Source organism: Scyliorhinus torazame, chromosome 21, assembly GCF_047496885.1.
Source record: "Scyliorhinus torazame isolate Kashiwa2021f chromosome 21, sScyTor2.1, whole genome shotgun sequence".
Classification (NCBI taxonomy): Eukaryota; Metazoa; Chordata; class Chondrichthyes; order Carcharhiniformes; family Scyliorhinidae; genus Scyliorhinus; species Scyliorhinus torazame.
In genome coordinates this window covers 1,954,954-1,976,208 of record NC_092727.1, presented here as the reverse complement: position 1 = coordinate 1,976,208, position 21,255 = coordinate 1,954,954, and the positions used below count along the sequence as shown (strand labels likewise).

At 49.1% G+C, this 21,255-nt stretch overlaps 1 protein-coding gene across 2 annotated transcripts; it reads left to right on the top strand.

Moving 5' to 3' along the window:
• The first annotated feature begins 1,758 nt into the window (after positions 1-1,758).
• Positions 1,759-19,331, top strand: LOC140397940 (maternal B9.10 protein-like). 2 transcript variants are annotated; one of them, XM_072486197.1, is made up of 5 exons: positions 13,886-13,964; positions 14,057-14,247; positions 15,366-15,503; positions 17,596-17,950; positions 18,889-19,331. In XM_072486197.1, exons 2-5 carry the CDS (start codon positions 14,075-14,077, stop codon positions 19,039-19,041), a joined length of 819 nt encoding a protein of 272 aa, XP_072342298.1. In that variant the 5' UTR covers positions 13,886-13,964; positions 14,057-14,074; the 3' UTR covers positions 19,042-19,331. The 2 variants fall into 2 exon arrangements, with proteins under 2 accessions (XP_072342299.1, XP_072342298.1); XM_072486198.1 differs by lacking the exons at positions 13,886-13,964; positions 14,057-14,247 and adding an exon at positions 1,759-1,977.
• Positions 19,332-21,255: the final 1,924 nt, after the last annotated feature.

Here is a 21,255-nt window from a genome sequence, read left to right as displayed (position 1 = left end):
CCCAGCCCCTCTCACCGTCACCCATCTATCTTTATTCTTCGGGGTAACTACATCCCTGAAGCTTCTATCTATGACCACCTCTGCCTCCCGAATGATCCGAAGTTCATCCAGCTCCAGCTCCAATTCCCTAATGCGGTTTCTGAGGAGCTGGAGATGGGTGCACTTCCCACAGATGAAATCAGCAGGGACACTCTCATGTGAGAGTACCTTTAAGAAATGGGTGTTTGAGAAATGTACCTTTAAGAAATGGGTGTTTATCAGTGATGTCAGAGTGTGGGTGGAGCTGGGCTGTCTATCAGCTTTTTACTTTCGTTTTTGAGCAGGCTGCAGGGTGTGTTTTAGTTTTGTTTTCAGTGTTGGAGCTGAAGCCAGACAGAGCAGCTGTACTGTTGATCTCTCTGCCATCAAAAGACTATCTCTTGATCATTTGGTGAATTCAGAATTATAAATGTTCTCAGTAGTGAATGTAAACCTAATGTGCTCCTGTTAAAAGGTGTTTCTTCTGTCTTCTGGATGTTGTTTGGGAAGTTATTAAGGATTAATTAGTGTTGTATTCTTTGTATTTGAATTAATGGTTGCTAAGATGTTCACTGTATGTTTTAAAAAGGTTAACTTGAGCTCATAGAATAAACATTGTTTTGCTTTTAAAAATAAACATTGTTTTGCTTGGTGGGTGTCGGGGAGGGGGGCGAGGGGAAGGGGGGGCAGGGGAAGGGCGCGGGGGGATGGGGGCAGGGAAGGGGGGGTGTTTGGGTGGGGTGTTGGTGGGTGTCGGGGAAGGGGGCAGGGGAAGGGGGGGGTGGGGGAAGGGCACGGATGGAAGGGGGGCAGGGGGAAGGGGGGGAAGGGCGTGGTGGGGAAGGGGGCGGGGAAGGGGGTGTAGTTCTCTGATGGTGACTGGGGACGTTTCTTTCTGGGTTTATGCTGGGGAATCTGGGGCCATCCTGGGTGGGTCTGGTGTTGACTCTTCCTGGGGGGCTGCTGGATTGCCTCACGAGGTAGGAATGATTGATTCCAGTAAGGTGGAGTCCCCCCATTTCGTTGGTCACGTGGAACGTGAGGGGGTTGGGTGGCCCGGTATGAGATCCAGGGTATTTACGCATCTCAGGACGTTACAAGCAGATGTGGCACTGTTGCAGAAGACCCATTGGCGGGTTAGAGACCAGATAACATTAAAGAACAGCTGGATGGGGAACTCAGAGAATCATAGAATTTACAGTGCAGAAGGAGGCCATTCGGCCCATCGAGTCTGCACCGGCTCTTTGGAAAAAACCACACCGCCACCCTACACCCGTAACCCAGTAACCCAACCTAATCTTTTGGACACTAAGGGCAATTGATCATGGCTAATCCACCAAACCTGCACGTCTTTGGACTGTGGGAGGAAACCGGAGCGCCCGGAGGAAACCCACGCAGCCACGGGGAGAAAGTGCAGACTCCGCACAGACAGTGACCGAGTGGGGAATCGAACCTGGGACCCTGGCGCTGTGAAGCAACTGTGCTATCCACTGTGTTTCCGGGCCTACGGGACAGCCCAGTGGCGAAAGCCCATTGGGGACAGGCATTTTCACATGATACAGAACTAGGTTTCAGTTTAATTGTTTGGTTTGGCACACCCCTCACTGACTTCAGTTAATCCCGTGGGGCCTGTTCAGACTTGCTGGAAATGTCCCTGTTATTCACGTAGTTCAAAGTCCAACCAAACCACAACCTCCATCCATTTGCAAACAGACCTCTGCAAGTCATTACATTTTACTCATCAAATTATTTTAAAAGAATTTCCTGGAATTGCTCTGAGCTGTTTGATTTTTCTGAACTGTCTGAGTAAATACCGTGAGTTCTCATATTTACATCTGTACCTCTTCGTATGGAGATGGAAGCTAGTGAATTCCTGATCACTGAGACAGGATTGAACTGACTGTGTTTCCCAGGTCCAATGCCGAGGGTTCATTCCAGAAGCCGGAATTTCAAATCCAGGTGAAATTACCAGTGCCAGTCCTGTCTGAGAGTCAGTACTGAGGGAGTGCTGCACTGTCTGAGAGTCAGTACTGAGGGTGTGCTGCACTGTCTGAGGGTCAGTACTGAGGGAGTGCTGCACTGTCAGAGAGTCAGTACTGAGAGAGTGCTGCACTGTCAGAGGGTCAGTACTGAGGGAGTGCTGCACTGTCTGAGAGTCAGTACTGAGGGTGTGCTGCACTGTCTGAGGGTCAGTACTGAGGGAGTGCCGCACTGTCAGAGGGTCAGTACTGAGGGAGTGCCGCACTGTCAGAGGGTCAGTACTGAGGGAGTGCCGCACTGTCTGAGAGTCAGTACTGAGGGAGTGCCGCACTGTCAGAGGGTCAGTACTGAGAGAGTGCCGCACTGTCAGAGGGTCAGTACTGAGGGAGTGCTGCACTGTCAGAGGGTCAGTACTGAGTGAGTGCTGCACTGTCAGAGGGTCAGTACTGAGAGAGTGCCGCACTGTCAGAGGGTCAGTACTGAGAGAGTGCCGCACTGTCAGAGGGTCAGTACTGAGGGAGTGCGGCACTGTCAGAGGGTCAGTACTGAGGGAGTGCCGCACTGTCAAAGGCTCAGTACTGAGGGAGTGCCGCACTGTCAGAGGGTCAGTACTGAGGGAGTGCTGCACTGTCAGAGGGTCAGTACTGAGGGAGTGCCGCACTGTCAGAGGGTCAGTACTGAGGGAGTGCTGCACTGTCTGAGAGTCAGTACTGAGGGTGTGCTGCACTGTCTGAGGGTCAGTACTGAGGGAGTGCTGCACTGTCAGAGAGTCAGTACTGAGAGAGTGCTGCACTGTCAGAGGGTCAGTACTGAGGGAGTGCTGCACTGTCTGAGAGTCAGTACTGAGGGTGTGCTGCACTGTCTGAGGGTCAGTACTGAGGGAGTGCCGCACTGTCAGAGGGTCAGTACTGAGGGAGTGCCGCACTGTCAGAGGGTCAGTACTGAGGGAGTGCCGCACTGTCTGAGAGTCAGTACTGAGGGAGTGCCGCACTGTCAGAGGGTCAGTACTGAGAGAGTGCCGCACTGTCAGAGGGTCAGTACTGAGGGAGTGCTGCACTGTCAGAGGGTCAGTACTGAGTGAGTGCTGCACTGTCAGAGGGTCAGTACTGAGAGAGTGCCGCACTGTCAGAGGGTCAGTACTGAGAGAGTGCCGCACTGTCAGAGGGTCAGTACTGAGGGAGTGCGGCACTGTCAGAGGGTCAGTACTGAGGGAGTGCCGCACTGTCAAAGGCTCAGTACTGAGGGAGTGCCGCACTGTCAGAGGGTCAGTACTGAGGGAGTGCTGCACTGTCAGAGGGTCAGTACTGAGGGAGTGCTGCACTGTCAAAGGCTCAGTACTGAGGGAGTGCTGCACTGTGAGAGGGTCAGTGCTGAGGGAGTGCCGCACTGTCAAAGGCTCAGTACTGAGGGAGTGCCGCACTGTCAGAGGGTCAGTACTGAGGGAGTGCTGCACTGTCAGAGGGTCAGTACTGAGGGAGTGCTGCACTGTCAGAGGGTCAGTACTGAGTGAGTGCTGCACTGTCAGAGGGTCAGTACTGAGAGAGTGCTGCACTGTCAGAGGGTCAGTACTGAGGGAGTGCCGCACTGTCAGAGGGTCAGTACTGAGAGAGTGCTGCACTGTCAGAGGGTCAGTACTGAGTGAGTGCTGCACTGTCAGAGGGTCAGTACTGAGAGAGTGCCGCACTGTCTGAAATGCCATCTTTTGGATAAGGTGATGAGCAGGAAGTCTCTGCTTCCATCTGGTTGTGAATGAGTTTCTGAAACTAGTTGAAGACTGGGAGATCACCCTCAAGTCCTGACCAACACTTATCCATTGATCAACATCACAAAAACAGAATATCTGCTCATTGATCCCATTTCTATTTGTGGAATCTTCCTGTGCACTGGTTGCTGGGGTTTCTACACTAGCACAGATTTAAAATAATCAAACACTTTCAGATATCTGGTGCTGGAGAAATGCAAATATTGATCTTATCTTCTACCATGACTCAGATCTTCAAGAGACAAGGCAGCAATGAGAGATACCCTCGGGAAACAGAGAAATCTGAGGAAATTTCCAGGGTGCCCTTGGCAACGAGACCCTAAACCACTTTGCAAGGATTCACTTTTGAAAGATTTTCTGTCTAGCTGGCCCAGTGTCCTACCGCCCTCCGGTGGAACATTACAGCACTGCAATATGCATTGGAGCATTTGCATCCCAGGATACTGAGAGAAACGAGAGGAGGAATTGCAGAGGCGTTGACCATAATCTTCTAAGCCCACTCAGGGAGTGATGCCAGAGAACTGGAGAATTGTAAATGTTACACATTTGTTCAAAAAGTTGCAAAGATAAGCTCAGCAACTGGAGACCTCGGTAGTGTCTTGGAAACAACAGTGTCTTAGGATCCTAGAAACAATAATTTGGGACAATGGGCTAATTAAGGAAAACATGTACAGATTTCTAAAGGGAAAAATGTGTTCAGCTAAATTCTGGAATTATTTGAAGAGGTTACACAGAGGGTTGATGAGGAACTTCCGGGTGCGGCGATGACCAGCTGAGTCGCACGTTTCGGCAGCTCCCGGTGGAACGGACTTTTAGGCTCTTGATAGGAGCCCCAACGGCAATTTTAACGGCTAAAAACACCGTGCGGTAAACCAGAAGGGAATTCCCCCTGGACACGGATGGAAAAAGGAGAGGAAAGTGGCCGGATTGCAGCGGATCCTTTGGAACAGCGGCAAGGAAGGCAAGCAAAAACCAAGATGGCGTCGGAAGGTGGCAGTTTCACATGGGGCCCTGAACAACAAGAGTTCTTGAAATGCTGCGTGGAGGAGATAAAAAAGGAAATGAAGAAAGAGCTGTTGGCCCCGATACTACAGGCGATCGAAGGGCTAAAGGAGGAACAAAAGACCCAGGAGCGGGAGCTTCGGGTCGTGAAGGCGAAGGCAGCCGAGAATGAGAACGATATACAGGGCCTGGTGGTGAAGACGGAGATACAGGAGGCACATCAGAAACGATGTGTGGAGAGGCTGGAGGCACTGGAAAACAACGCAAGGAGGAACAACCTGAGGATTCTTGGTCTTCCTGAAGGTGTGGAGGGGGCGGACGTCGGGGCATATGTGAGCACGATGCTGCACTCGTTAATGGGAGCGGAGGCCCCGGCGGGTCCGTTGGAGGTGGAGGGAGCATACCGAGTTATGGCGCGAGGACCGAGAGCAGGAGAAACTCCCAGAGCCATAGTGGTGAGATTCCTCCGTTTTAAGGATAGAGAAATGGTCCTTAGATGGGCGAAGAAAACCCGGAGCAGTAAATGGGAGAACGCGGTGATCCGCGTTTATCAAGACTGGAGTGCGGAGGTGGCGAGAAGGAGGGCGAGCTTTAATCGGGCCAAGGCGGTGCTTCATAAAAAGAAGATAAAATTTGGAATGCTGCAACCGGCAAGACTGTGGGTCACATATCAAGGGAGGCACCACTACTTTGAGACGGCGGATGAAGCGTGGACTTTTATTGTAGAAGAAAAACTGGAATGAGTGGATTATTAAAAAGAACGTTTGGACAAAGTGGTGGGGCGAATGTGGGGGGCGAAGAGGGGTTTTATGTTCTAATCCTGCGGTGTGGTAACTTTTCTCTCTCCCACAGGGGGTGATGGGGGGAGGTGGGGAGGGAGAGGAGATGGGGCGTTGGCCATGGGGGGCGGGGCCAAGGGAGAAGCGCGGGCTTGGCTCCCGCGCTATGATAATTATGGCGGGAATAGAGAAGCAGGAAGGAGGGGGCGTCGCACGGTGCGAGCCGTGGTCACGGGGGGAAGCCGAGGTCAGCCAGAGTTTGCTGACTTCTGGGAGCAACATGGGGGGAGTAATTACGCTAGCGGGGGGTCTAGCGGGGGGGGTGGGAGGGGGGAATTACTGGGTTGCTGCTGCTGGGGAAAGGGGGGAGCGGGTACGGGAGAAGATGGGCGGGGGGGCACCGCCTGGGGGAGATACAGCTGCGTGGGAACTGGGTGAGAAGCTGGAAAAAGATGATGGCTAATCGGCAAGGGGGGGGGGTGGGAAGCCCCCCAACTCGGCTGATCACGTGGAACGTGAGAGGGCTCAACGGGCCGATAGAGGGCACGGGTACTCGCACACCTTAAGAAACTTAAAGCAGATGTGGTTATGTTACAGGAAACGCACCTGAAACTGATAGACCAGGTTAGGCTACGCAAAGGATGGGTGGGGCAGGTGTTCCATTTGGGGCTAGATGCGAAAAACAGGGGGGTGGCTATATTAGTGGGGAAGCGGGTAATGTTCGAGGCAAAGACTATAGTGGCGGATAACGGGGGCAGATACGTGATGGTGAGTGGCAAATTACAGGGAGAGACGGTGGTTTTGGTAAACGTGTATGCCCCGAACTGGGATGATGCCAATTTTATGAGGCGGATGCTAGGACGCATTCCGGACCTAGAGATGGGAAAGCTGATAATGGGGGGAGACTTTAACACGGTGTTGGAACCAGGGCTGGATAGGTCGAAGTCCAGGACTGGAAGGAGGCCGGCAGCAGCCAAGGTGCTTAAAGATTTTATGGAGCAGATGGGAGGGGTGGACCCGTGGAGATTCAGTAGACCTAGGAGTAAGGAGTTCTCGTTTTTCTCCTATGTTCATAAAGTCTACTCGCGCATAGACTTTTTTGTGCTGGGTAGGGCATTGATCCCGAAGGTGAGGGGAACGGAGTATACGGCTATAGCCATTTCGGATCACGCCCCACACTGGGTGGACTTGGAGATAGGGGAGGAAACAGGAGGGCGCCCACCCTGGAGAATGGACATGGGACTAATGGCGGATGAGGGGGTGTGTCTAAGGGTGAGGGGATGTATTGAAAAGTACTTGGAACTCAATGACAATGGGGAGGTCCAGGTGGGAGTGGTCTGGGAGGCGTTGAAGGCGGTGGTTAGGGGGGAGCTGATATCAATAAGGGCACATAAAGGGAAGCAGGAGAGTAAGGAACGGGAGCGGTTGCTGCAAGAACTTTTGAAGGTGGACAGACAATATGTGGAAGCACCGGAGGAGGGATTGTACAGGGAAAGGCAAAGGCTGCATGTGGAATTTGACTTGCTGACTACAGGCACTGCAGAGGCACAATGGAGGAAGGCACAGGGTGTACAGTACGAATATGGGGAGAAGGCGAGCAGGTTGCTGGCACACCAATTGAGGAAAAGGGGAGCAGCGAGGGAAATAGGGGGAGTGAGGGACGAGGAAGGAGAGACGGAGCGGGGAGCGGAGAGAGTGAATGAAGTGTTTAAGACATTTTATAAAAAATTATATGAAGCTCAACCCCCGGATGGGAGGGAGAGAATGATGGACTTTTTGGATCGGCTGGAAATTCCCAAGGTGAAAGAGCAGGAAAGGGTGGGACTGGGAGCACAGATCGAGGTAGAAGAAGTGGTGAAAGGTATTAGGAGCACGCAGACGGGAAAGGCCCCGGGACCGGACGGATTCCCAGTCGAATTCTATAGAAAATATTTGGACTTGCTCGCCCCGGTACTGACGAGGACCTTTAATGAGGCAAAGGAAAGGGGACAACTGCCCCCGACTATGTCTGAAGCAACGATATCGCTTCTCTTTAAGAAGGAAAAGGACCCGCTACAATGCGGGTCCTACAGACCAATTTCCCTCCTAAATGTGGATGCCAAGGTCCTGGCCAAGGTAATGGCAATGAGAATAGAGGAATGTGTCCCGGGGGTGGTCCACGAGGACCAAACTGGGTTTGTGAAGGGGAGACAGCTGAACACGAATATACGGAGGTTGTTAGGGGTAATGATGATGGCCCCACCAGAGGGAGAAACAGAGATAGTAGTGGCGATGGATGCCGAGAAAGCATTTGATAGAGTGGAATGGGATTATTTGTGGGAGGTGTTGAGGAGATTTGGTTTTGGAGAGGGGTATGTTAGATGGGTGCAGCTATTGTATAGGGCCCCAGTGGCGAGCGTGGTCACGAATGGACGGGGATCGGCATATTTTCGGCTCCATAGAGGGACAAGGCAGGGATGCCCTCTGTCCCCATTATTGTTTGCACTGGCGATTGAGCCCCTGGCGATAGCGTTGAGGGGTTCCAAGAAGTGGAGGGGAGTACTTAGGGGAGGAGAAGAACACCGGGTATCTTTGTATGCGGACGATTTGCTACTATATGTGGCGGATCCGGCGGAGGGGATGCCAGAAATAATGCGGATACTTGGGGAGTTTGGGGATTTTTCAGGGTATAAATTAAACATGGGGAAGAGTGAGTTGTTTGTGGTGCATCCAGGGGAGCAGAGTAGAGAAATAGAGGACCTACCGTTGAGGAAGGTAACAAGAGACTTTCGTTACCTGGGGATCCAGATAGCTAAGAATTGGGGCACATTGCACAGGTTAAATTTAACGCGGTTGGTGGAACAGATGGAGGAAGATTTCAAGAGATGGGATATGGTAGCCCTGTCAATGGCAGGGAGGGTGCAGGCGGTTAAGATGGTGGTCCTCCCGAGATTCCTCTTTGTGTTTCAGTGCCTCCCGGTGGTGATCACGAAGGCTTTTTTTAAAAGGATTGAAAAGAGCATCATGGGTTTTGTTTGGGCCGGGAAGACCCCGAGAGTGAGGAAGGGATTCTTACAGCGTAGCAGGGATAGGGGGGGGCTGGCACTACCGAGCCTAAGTGAGTACTATTGGGCCGCTAATATTTCAATGGTGAGTAAGTGGATGGGAGAGGAGGAGGGAGCGGCGTGGAAGAGATTAGAGAGGGCGTCCTGTAGGGGGACTAGCCTGCAGGCTATGGTGACAGCCCCATTGCCGTTCTCACCGAGGAACTACACCACAAGCCCGGTGGTGGTAGCTACACTGAAGATTTGGGGACAGTGGAGACGGCATAGGGGAAAGACTGGAGCCTTGGGGGGGTCCCCGATAAGAAACAACCATAGGTTTGCCCCGGGGGGAATGGATGGGGGATATGGAATGTGGCAAAGAGCAGGAATAACGCAACTGAAAGATCTATTTGTGGATGGGAAGTTCGCGAGTCTGGGAGCGCTGACCGAGAAATATGGGTTGCCCCAAGGGAATGCATTCAGGTATATGCAACTGAGGGCTTTTGCGAGACAACAGGTGAGGGAATTCCCGCAGCTCCCGACACAAGAGGTGCAGGACAGAGTGATCTCAAAGACATGGGTGGGGGATGGTAAGGTGTCAGATATATATAGGGAAATGTGGCACGAAGGGGAGACTATGGTAGATGAACTAAAAGGGAAATGGGAAGAAGAGCTGGGGGAGGAGATCGAGGAGGGGCTGTGGGCAGATGCCCTAAGCAGGGTAAACTCGTCGTCCTCGTGTGCCAGGCTAAGCCTGATTCAGTTTAAGGTATTACACAGGGCGCATATGACTGGAGCACGGCTCAGTAAATTTTTTGGGGTGGAGGATAGGTGTGCGAGGTGCTCGAGAAGCCCAGCGAATCATACCCATATGTTTTGGTCATGCCCGGCACTACGGGGGTTTTGGATGGGGGTGACAAAGGTGCTTTCAAAAGTAGTGGGGGTCCGGGTCGAACCAAGCTGGGGGTTGGCTATATTTGGGGTTGCACAAGAGCCGGGAGTGCAGGAGGCGCGAGAGGCCGATGTTTTGGCCTTTGCGTCCCTAGTAGCCCGGCGCAGGATATTGCTAATGTGGAAAGAAGCCAGGCCCCCGGGGGTGGAGACCTGGATAAATGACATGGCGGGGTTTATAAAGCTAGAGCGGATTAAGTTCGTCCTAAGGGGGTCGGCTCAAGGGTTCACCAGGCAGTGGCAACCGTTCGTCGAATACCTTGCGGATAGATAGATGGAATGGGAAAAAGAAGGCAGCAGCAGCGGCCCAGGATTTGGGGGGGGGGGGGGGTGGGGGGCGGGGGGGGGGGGGGGCGGGGGGGGTGTAACTTGTGACAAGGCAGTTGCCAATTAGGGCTAGTTTTCATTTTTGTTATTTAATATTTATTCTTTTTTTTGTTTATATAAAATAGGTCATTGTTATTTGTGTTGTTATAATATTGTGTAAAGGATGCACAATGTACTGTGTTGGTTGACCAAAAATTTTCAATAAAATATTTATTAAAAAAAACAGAGGGTTGATGAGGGCAATGCTATTGATGTAATACATGGATGGACTTTCAAAAGGTATTTAATACAATGTCACACAACAGACTTCTGAGCAAAGTTATAGCTCATGGATAGGAACATGGATATGAAATTAGCAGAGTAAAGTGTATAGTGGTTAATGGATATTTTTCAGCCAGGAGGAAAGTTTTGTAGTGCAGTTCTCTAGGGGTCAGTGTTGGAACACTTGCTCTTCCTGATATTTTTCATCATAGAATCCCTACAGTGCAGAAGGAGGCCATTCGAGCCATCGGAGTCAGCACCAACCCTTCGAAACTGCACCCACAAAGGCCCATTGGAAAATTAGGGGGACAATTTAGCGTGGCAAATCCACATCAACTGCACATCTTTGGACTGTGGGAGGAAACCCGAGCACCCGGAGGAAAACTATGCAGACACGGGGAGAACGTGCAAACTCCACACAGTCAGTCGGCCATGGTCAAAATTGAACCTATGATCTCTGTACTGTGAGGCAGCAGTGCTAATCACTGTGCCACCATGCTGGCATATTAATGATCTGGACTTGGGTGTACAAGGCACAATTTCCAAATTTGCAGATGATATGAAACTTGAAAACATTGTGAACTGTTAGGAGGATAGTATAAAACTTCAAAAGGGCATAAATTTGTTTTAAATTTAAAGGATCCAATTCCTTATTTTCCTCCTAATTAAGGGGCAATTTAGAGTGGCCAATTCACCTAGCCTGTACATCTTTGGGTTATGGGAATGAGACCCACACAGACATGAGGAGAATGTGCAAACTCCACACGGGACAGTGACCCGAGGCCTGGATCAAACCCGGGTCCTCGGCTCCATGAGGCAGCAGTGCTAACCACTGCGCCACCGTACCGCCCTACATAGACAGATTCTTGATGGATACGGGAGTTAAGGGTTACAGGGGTGGACTGCAGACGAGTTAGAACCACAGCTAGATCAGCTATGAACTGATTGAACTGCAACAGGCTGAAGGACTGAGTGGATTTGTGGCATTTCCAAGTCCAAGTTCCTGTCGTTCAACGTGGAGAAGAATGAAGTGATTCATTTTGGTAGGAAGAATGTGGAGAGAGAATTTAACATAAAGGATATTACTCTAAAGAGGAGCAGAGGCTCTGGGTGCTGTGTACTTCCAGAATGAGGGACACTCGATAACCAAAGGAAACGTTATTTTGGTGTCCTCTCTCAAACCTGCAGCGTCTCTGTTTCCATCACATTACATTCTTGCTCACGTTACTAGGGTGGGGGCTCTACAGAGAGCCAAAGAGTCAAATATCAAACATTTTCTCCCCCCTTAATTTAAGTGTCCCCAGAACAAGTTCAACATGAACAATAGTCAATAGGTTATAGTCCAGGCGATCTGGTTGCCTTCGCTCTCGGAACGGTTGACGATGAACACCTGACATTTTCATCTTCCCGTTGACGTGAGTGGTGGTTGGTTTAACTGGTGTTGACATGGGAACTGAGAGATCCCCTTGGGGTTTGGAGGGTTTGTTCTGAGAATGCAGCTGTCTTTTCATTGTGAGTTATTGGTCGTCACTTGTGTGGCATTCTGTTAGACCAGCAAGAATTTGTTGAGGTGTTGGATAAGCGAATCTTGTTCTTTGGATATTTTCTAGTATGTTCCATGGTTTGGACGAAGCGCTCTGCTGATCCATTACTAACCGGGTGATGTGGTGTGGATATGATGTATCGAATGCTGTTTTCTTGTAGGAAGTTCTCAAATTCCTGTTAGACAAATTGAAGTCCGTTGTCAGTCACCAGCTGTTCTGGAATTCCAAAGTGACTAAACACTTCTCCCAGCTCCTCAATGGTAGATGTCATCACAGCGACCTCTGGCTATTTGGTGTCAGCATCAACAATTACTGAGAACGTGTCCTGCGAAAGCTCCTCCAAAATCCACTTGCTCACATTGTTTTTTATTCATTCATGGGAGATGGACATCATTGATTGGGCAGACATTTATTACCCATCCTAATTCTCCTTCAACTACATGGTTTGCTCGGCCATTTTAGAGGGAATTTAAAAGTTACCCACATTGTTGTGGGTCTGGAGACACCTGGAAGCCAGACCAGATATAGGTGGCAGATTAACTCCATAGAACCAGAGAAACTTTACAGCATAGAATTCAGCGACACCAGTTGCCCTTTCTAATCTCACCTTCCTGCTCCCGGTCCATAGCCCTGCAGCTTACAGCACTGTAGGTGCAGATCTAAGTGCTTTTTAAAAGAGTTTAGGGTCTCTGCCTCCACCACCAACTCGGGCAGCGAACTCCAGACTCCCACTACCCTCTGCGTAAAAATGTTTTTCCTCATGTTTCCTCTACTCCTTCTGCCACCTATCTCGAATCTATGCCCCCTGGTTCTAGAATTCTCTACCAGGGGGAACTATTTTATCCTGCCCACTCTATCTCTTCCCCACATAATTTTGTAAACCTCAATTAAGCCACCTCTCAGCCTGCTTTGTTCCAAGGAAAATAACCCCAATCTATCCAATCTCTCCTCGGAGCCACATTTTCTGCCCTGGCAACATTCTTGTAAACCTCCTCTGCACTCTCTCCAGAGCAATAACGTCCTTCGGTAATGTGGTGACCAGAACTTCACACAATCGGACACTTACAAGGAACTTATGGGATCAGAGGAGACGCAGACCGAGGAGCTGAAGCGCAAGTGGGAGGAGGAGCTGGGAGGAGAGATAGAGGATGGTCTCTGGGTTGAGGAGAGATAGAGGATGGTCTCTGGGTTGAGTAGAGTCAACGCGTCTGCAACATGTGCCAGGCTCAGCCTGATACAATTAAGGTTGTTCATCGGGCTCACATGACAGCGGCCAGGATGAGCAGATTCTTTGGGGTGGAAGACAGGTGTGCAAAATGTGCGGGAGGACCGGCGAACCATGTCCACATGTTCTGGGCATGTCCAAAGCTTAGGCAATTTTGGCAGGGGTTTGCAGATGTCATGTCCACAGTGTTAAAAACAAGGGTGGCACCGAGTCCAGAGGTGGCGAATTTTGGGATGTCGGAAGACCCGGGAATCCAGGAGGAGAAAGAGGCAGACGTTCTGGCCTTTGCTTCCCCGGTAGCCCGGAGACGGATACTATTAGCATGGAAGGACTCAAAGCCCCCGAAGTCGGAGACCTGGCTATCGGACATGGTTAGCTTTCTCTGTTTGGAGAAAATCAAGTTCACCTTGAGAGGGTCACTGTTAGGGTTCACCCAGAGGTGGCAACCGTTCGTCGACTTCTTTGCGGAAAATTAATCGTCAGCAGAAAGGTGGGGGGGGGGGGTTAGTTTAGCTTAGAGTAGGGGGTTAATAAAGGTGGGGCCTGTAAGGGAGGAAGACGGCTTTTGCACAATGTTTATAGTTCCATGTACATTGTTTATTGTGTTGTTGTTATAATACAAAAAGAACCTCAATAAAATGTTTGTTAAAAAAAAACTTTGAGTAGCGTTGCTGGCCTCACTGGGTCGAGCACAGGGAAGCCCATGGAAATTCCTGCTTGCTAACGCACTTAGAAATCTTTCCGGAGAATACTTAGTGATGTTGATTGAAGGATAAAGCTTGATCAATTCAGGGAAATAACATCATATTAGCTGTAGAAATTGATCAGTGAATTCTGTGTGTTCGAGGAGATCATTGGGAAATTGTGGGAGCAGGGAGTGTCCCATGATGCACTGCTGTGTATAAATGCCCTTCCCTCAAGTATGTCAGTCATTGATAAGTGTTTCCAGTCTAGTTAATGTCTTGAAACCGGATTCCTTTGTGATTGGACAGGGGTCTTGTTACTTTCCCCCCAGCCCAGGTGCTTGAGGTTTCACTAAATTGAAGGACATTGAGTTGGAGGAGGCTGGGTTTGAGCTGCTGGAGGATTGAGGTTGGTTGGTCTAGTTGCTCCTGGTCACTTAATGTGTTTGTGGGAGAGGGGGAGTCTTGTGAAATGGTGTCTAACGTTGGTTAACTTTGCAGAAGCTGATTTGAGAGACAATGAAAGAGGAAATTGCTGCCACGGTGGTTTTCATCTCCCGGATGGTGAGGAGGAATGAAAACCTCAGCAGACTGAAGATTGAAAAATTTGGGAACAAACTGACCAAGGTTTTGTTTGAAAAATACAAGAATCACTGGTACTGGGAGGACCCAGTGAAGGGACAAGGTTACAGGTGGGATTGGTATTTCTGAGGGGGGTGGGGGGGAGGTAGGTACTGTGAAAATATTAAAATCATTGATCCGTGTCCTGTGACAGTGAATCTAGACTGACCGGGATCACCTGGGGGTCTGTGCTATTCACTGATGCAGACCGGGATCACTGGGGGTCTGTGCTATTCACTGATGCAGACCGGGATCACTGGGGGGTCTGTGCTATTCACTGATGCAGACCGGGATCACTGGGGGGTCTGTGCTATTCACTGATGCAGACCAGGATCACTGGGGGGTCTGTGCTATTCACTGATGCAGACCGGGATCACTGGGGGGTCTGTGCTATTCACTGATGCAGACCGGGATCACTGGGGGGTCTGTGCTATTCACTGATGCAGACCAGGATCACTGGGGGGTCTGTGCTATTCACTGATGCAGACTGGGGTCACTGGAGGTCTGTGCTATTCACTGATGCAGACCGGGATCACTGGGGGTCTGTGCTATTCACTGATGCAGACCGGGATCACTGGGGGTCTGTGCTATTCACTGATGCAGACCGGGATCGCTGGGGGTCTGTGCTATTCACTGATGCAGACTGGGATCGCTGGGGGTCTGTGCTATTCACTGATGCAGACCGGGATCGCTGGGGGTCTGTGCTATTCACTGATGCAGACCGGGATCACTGGGGGTCTGTGCTATTCACTGATGCAGACCGGGATCACTGGGGGTCTGTGCTATTCACTGATGAGGGGAAGGGAGTGAGCTGAGGCAGCAATGGAACACACTGAGAATCTCTTTGTCTAACATTAGTTTCCCAATCAGCTCCTCTTTGTTCTGGAAGTTGCATTAAACAACCCAAATAGTCAACCTCCAACTGTGATTTTAATTGTACAAAGTAGGTGACTAAACTTCAAATGGAAGAACACATCAGCTTTAGGTGGATTTGATTATTTGGACAAGTGTAATTAACTGGCTTTGAGCCAAATTACTCTGACTCCCTAAATTAAAGTTGATTTGCAGCAACGATTGGCTTTATTACCACCTATCTCAATTTGAGGATATAATTGGGAGCCAGGTGCTATGACTAAATTCACCTTGAAGCAGACTATCTGAATTCAATGGTCTATGTTTCCCATCCCAGGTGTATTCGGGTCAATAAGAATGAGCCTCTGGACCCGGTCTTGTTCCATGCCTGTGTTGAGAGCAATATTGACTATTCATCTTTGGAACTGCCAAAGGAACTCACCATCTGGGTGGATCCATATGAAGTGTGGTGTAGGTAAGGATTCATTTTGTATCTGCTGCTTGGTGCTCCAGGATTGCTTTGGTTTTAACCTCTATCCGTGGGAATGAAATTGGAGCATTATTCTGTTTAGTATTTGCTCCTGATTCTTGGTGCTCAGCCGGCTCCAGCTGTGTAACTCCTGAACAAGACTGAAAGCCAAATTCCTGGATCTTTGTCCAGGTTAATTGTTGTTCCAAATGATAAATAACATCACATATTGCATCAGGAATGGCTATTTAACGGACCAGATTAAACATGTCCAGAAACCTGAAGGAGCAGCCAGTGTTATTGGTGTTGTGGAGGTGGTAACTCTGTCCTGGGCAAAGGCTGATTAATCAAGGCACAGTTCTTCAAGAAAGCTGAAGATTGAAGAAATGGGTCATAAACTCTCTTTTATGGGTTTGCAAATGGCCCCTTAATGAAAAATGTGCCTGTTCCCTCCCGCTCCAGTAGGCAAATCCCTGCTGGGGCATGGTGGAGTGTGATCTGTCTGGGAGTTTTCAGATATGATCTATGTGGAGCATGTTTATGGTCTACTCCATCTTGCCTCATCATAACCCCCTCTTTCCTCCTCACTTGTGTGCCTGTCTCCTGGACAACATGGTAGCACAGTGGTTCGCTCTGTGGCTTCACAGAGCCTTGGTCCCAGCTTTGATTACCGGCTTGGGTCACTGTCTGTCTGTGCAGAGTCTGCACGTTCTCCCCGTGTCTGCGTGGGTTTCCTCCGGGTGCTCCGGTTTCCTCCAAGTCCCGAAAGACGTGCTGTTAGGTGAATTGGACATTCTGAATTCTCCCTCTGTGAACCCAAACAGGTGACGGAATGTGGCGACTAGGGGATTTTCAGAGTAACTTCATTGCAGTGTTAATGTAAGCCTACTTGTGACAATAAAGATTATTATTACAATGCACCTGTCCACTCACTTCAACCACTCCTGGTGGCAGTGAATTTTCCCTTTGGGGAAAATAAATTTCTTATGTATTATCTTGAACGATGTTGTACTGAAGACCTCCATTTTACACCCTTGCTCCATCCACTCTTTTCAAAACCTTTCTGAATTTTAAATACCTCTATAACATCACCCAACCAGCAGGCAGGGGAGTTGGAAATATTGTGCAAAAATCATACTCTTTAGTGTCACAAGTAGGCTTACATTAACACTGCAATGAAGTTACTGTGAAAAGCCCCTAGTCGCCACCTTCCGGCGCCTGTTCAGGTACACTGGGAGAATTCAGAATGTCCGATTCACCTAACAGCACGTCTTTCAGGACTTGTGGGAGGAAACCGGAGCACCCGGAGGAAACCCACGCAGACACTGGGAGAACGTGCAGACTCCGCACGCTTGTGACCAAGCCGGGAATATAACCCGGGACCCTGGAGCTGTGAAGCAACAGTGTTAACCACTTTGATACCATTGTTTTGATTAATTGGACTGCAGTGCTGAGGGAATAACCAGTCTCAAGTTCCTTGATAACCAACAACTGATGCCTTAACTCTGTTCTGGTGTTATCAGGAAAGACTAAATTGGTGTTGGGGCTGAGGTGGAGTGTTTAAATGTGGATGTTGAGAGATTCTCGGTTGCATGATGAACTGGAATTTGGGAGACATTTCACCAAATGGTGAGATTGTGGAACATCACTGGGGAATTGAGGCTTCATGTTAAACAAATAAAAGATTTGTGATCTGCTCTGGGGAGACTCAGCAAGATGTTAGTGGCCACTAAGTAGCAGCATCAAAGATGTACATTCCCCCCATTAAATAAATTACTAATTTTAAACTTCTATCTGAGCTAACTTTGGTCCATCCGGGGGTGGGCAGGGTTGGTCCATCCGGGGGTGGGCAGGGTTGGTCCATCCGGGGGTGGGCAGGGTTGGTCCATCCGGGGGTGGGCAGGGGAGGTCCATCGAGCTGAGATAATTGAAAACTGAATTTAAAAACCTTATTTCGGGGCGACTAGGAGGAAACTGAACATCTGCTGTCTGATTCTGGACTGGCAATAAGATGACCAATCCATGGTGGGTTTGGGGGATATTTTGTGCTAATTGTTACATCTCCGTCCACTGACTTTGACTTTTGTCGTTGCTGCAGGTGTGGTGAGAAGAACCGGCCATTCATCGTGGCCAGATTAGAGTCACACAGCACAGACTCCGAAATCTTTAAATATATCAGTAGTGCTGCAGAACGTGCTACCTCTGATTATTACTCTGGCACCTCCTCTGATGAGGAGAGTTACAAGGATCCCAGGAGCAGCTCTGCCAGCTACACTGAATCTGCTCACCTGGCTGGGGAAGAGGAAACCTTCAAAACAAAAAACATACCCATTGTGAACAACCCAAACAGTATATACCAGTTTGAAGCTTATACTAACTTCAAGGGTAGAGGAAGCCCTGTTGAGGAGCCCCAAACCATCCCAACAGTGAATAATCCAAAGAGCATCTACCAGGTATGTTGTGTCAATCATTCTCATCGGACAATTTGAGAACTCTGATGTCCACTTGGCCCCATAACTCGCAGTTTTCTGATCTGGATGTTAAAGCTCCGAATTGACACTTCAATAACCAGCTTTTGATTTTTAAACTCAGCCAATCAGTGTCCTCCTTGGGCTGGGTGCCAGAGGGAATTATGGGGATGCAATGGGTGAAATTTAAAGGCAGCAGAAATCAAACTAATTGGGACACTATCTGAAATAAAAGGTGCTGAATTGGCTCACGAGTACCTCCGTGATGCAGGGCCGGTGTCATTGGGTTCAAAAAGGTCTTTCCAAACACTGGATTCTCATGTAGCTGAAAAGCTCTTGGTAAGTAGCCAGGGATTTTCCGGCAAAACTGGTTCAACACTCTGACTGAAGACTTTAGATGTTTCTCACACAGGTGTGCTTTAGTCTGGTGTACTATACAACAGTTCCTTATTTCACATGACTGTAGGGTCAGCACTTCCCAGATATCACCATAATACAAACCAGCTGACTATTGTAATTTGCTTTATTGACCTGGATTGAACCAAGAGAATGAGGTCCAGTTGGAAGTCAGACTTTCTCCTGTGTGGTGACGGTGGCTGAGGGACTCCTCACTCAATAAGTAAATAATGGCCACAGAATTTAATGTTTGCCTCCTTGCCTTGGCAATGACAGCTCCTGGGGCTTTGGCAATGACCGCTCCTGGGGCAACAGAGTTTCTTTTAAAAGTAAAAATTGTTAAATGTGGATGAAGCAATAGTTAATGTGATTTAAAGCTAATGCTTCCTGACATCTCCGGACATACTAGAGGGGTGGGAGAAATTCCTCTGGGTAGGAGTCGTGGGCAGCTTGAGTGGGTACTGGTGTCCCACAGCGATCTGATTTTAGATATGGGTCTAAATTCACAATTCCATGCTGTTTTGCAGGGTAACGATTACTACTCGCACCCTGCGTGGCCCAAGATTCGCAAGAGGTTTCCTGATGATTACAGCTTTCACTTGCAGAAGAATTACCGAGTGTCCAACTTGGTCACATTTCCCCGGCTGGACCGTTACCATTGGGTGAACACCAAACGATGATCTAAGCTTCACCTTTCCTGTCTTGACCCTTTCCTGAATGATGTTTCTGACAGTGTGACTGGTTTGTGTTTCCTGACCCAATGTCTCCGCATTTTAATCTCAAAGCTGCACTTTGTCTTCCACAATTTCTGTTCTTAACCGTCGGGTGGGAACTGAAATATTTTATATACAATAGAGTTTGACATATCTTATAGAGAATTTATTATAATTGAAGCTGGGTGTTTAATTTTGCCATTTAAACAATTTTAAAGGCTAGAATGGAAATGTTTGAAAATGTATATTGAATAAAAAGCCACTTTTTAAAATTTAATGATACTGCCTCCCAATACTTTTGCTGGGTCCTTGATGGATTGATTAAACCCTAAATGCAGGTGTTTTCCCCCCCCCCCCCCCCTGTTTTAATGTTTAATCTGCCTGTAGCAGATCCCACGGCTGTATTGGCATCTTTCACAGTTTAGAAATTTGAATTGAGCCCTCTGGGGTTTCTCTGAATTCTGTGGGACCGGCTACTAATCTTGTAATTCACTAATCTTGTCAAATCCCTGCCCCTGAATGTGATGGGGGGCCTGTACAAGTAGGTATCGCTCAAATATTTGTGCTACTAAGACTCTCTCTCTCACCCCATCACTGACACCATGACAACATGTACAAGACTCCCTGCAGCACCTTCCTAACCCATTGCCATCCAGAAGGAGAGCAGACATGAGAATACACCACCTGGAAGTCCAAGTCCATCACCATTCTTCACCATCACTGGTCAAAATCCCGGAATGTCTTTCTCTACCTACAGTACCCGGCTCGATGATCAAATCCTGTTCCTTCAGCCCCTCAGCCAGTCAATAAGATCTATGGCTGGTGTAACTTTCACCCACTTTACCCCCAACCCCAGGCATAACCATTGATTCCATTGGGAATCAAAGTCAATAACCTAGTCTCCGTTACTCCTCCATCCAACAGTAGTCCTCTTATTCTTAAACTGCTCCCTGGTTAAGTCTTGAAGTGGTAATATCCACCCTATCCCAGTATTTCAACATGATCACCTCTTGTTCTTAAAGCACAATCCTGCTTCATTGGATAAGCAACTCCTCCTGGAATAAGTCACCAGAACCGCTGACTTATTTATACCTCTCCAAATAAGAAAACAGACTGTACTCAGAATCCAGATGTGGTCTCGCCAATGCCCTGTACAGCTGCAGTAAAACCTCTACTTTTTTATATTCCATTCCCCTTGCAATAAATACTAATTCTAATTTGCCTTCCTAATCACTTTCCTTAGCTGCAAACTAATTTTGATTCATGTAGCAGACACTCGGATCCCTCTGTAATGTCCCTCCATTTAACACGTAAACTGCTTGTCTTTATTCCAAAATGGTCAAGTTCACTTTTTTCCATATTGGCCAAGTCTATGCCCATTCTCTTTCCTTTCCAGTCTTGCTCCCTCTTGGTAACTTATCTTGGTGTCATCAGCAAATTTAACTACCATGCCTGGGACACTGAACCTCTGCAGCAAAATGGCGCCTCCAGATGTGCGATCGGGTCCGACGCCTTCCTGCAATTCTCCGGCGACTGGAGAATTGGCGGCAGCCGCGCACGGTTGACGAGGTGCCGGTCGGGGGCAGTGTTCCCGCTGGTGTGGTTCACGTATGGTTCCGCTCGGTGTTGCGGTGCCCGTCCTGACTGAGGATCAGTCTCCCGGGGGGGGCTACCTTCCGCACCGGCCTGCTGTGCGTGGGTGCTGCACGGACCTGCAGCGAGCAGTGCAGGCCGCGTACGGCAGCTGTAGCAGTGCGGAGCACTCCGGCGCCTTGCTGGCTCCTGTGGGCTACAGAATTGCTGGGCCAAGATGCCCATTGCCGCCGGCATGAAACACTCTGGTGTTTATGCCGGTGTTGACACTTAGCCGTTATTATAAATAGGAGGTCCCAGGATTTGGTGACAATGGTCAGTGCTGCTGCCTCAGTGCCAGGGACCTGGATTTGATTGCAGCCTTAGGTTGCTGTTTTTGTAGAGTTTGTGTGGGTTTCCTCCCACAGACCATTGCCGGTTTGGTGGATTGGCCTTGATTAATTGCCCCTTAAGTGTCCAAAGATGAGGTTAGGTGGGGAGGGAAGCAGAGTGGGCTATGGTAGGGATGCAGACTTGATGGGCTGAATGGCCCTTCTGCAGTGATTCTATGATCCGTGTGGCATTCTTTATAATAATCGCTTATTGTCA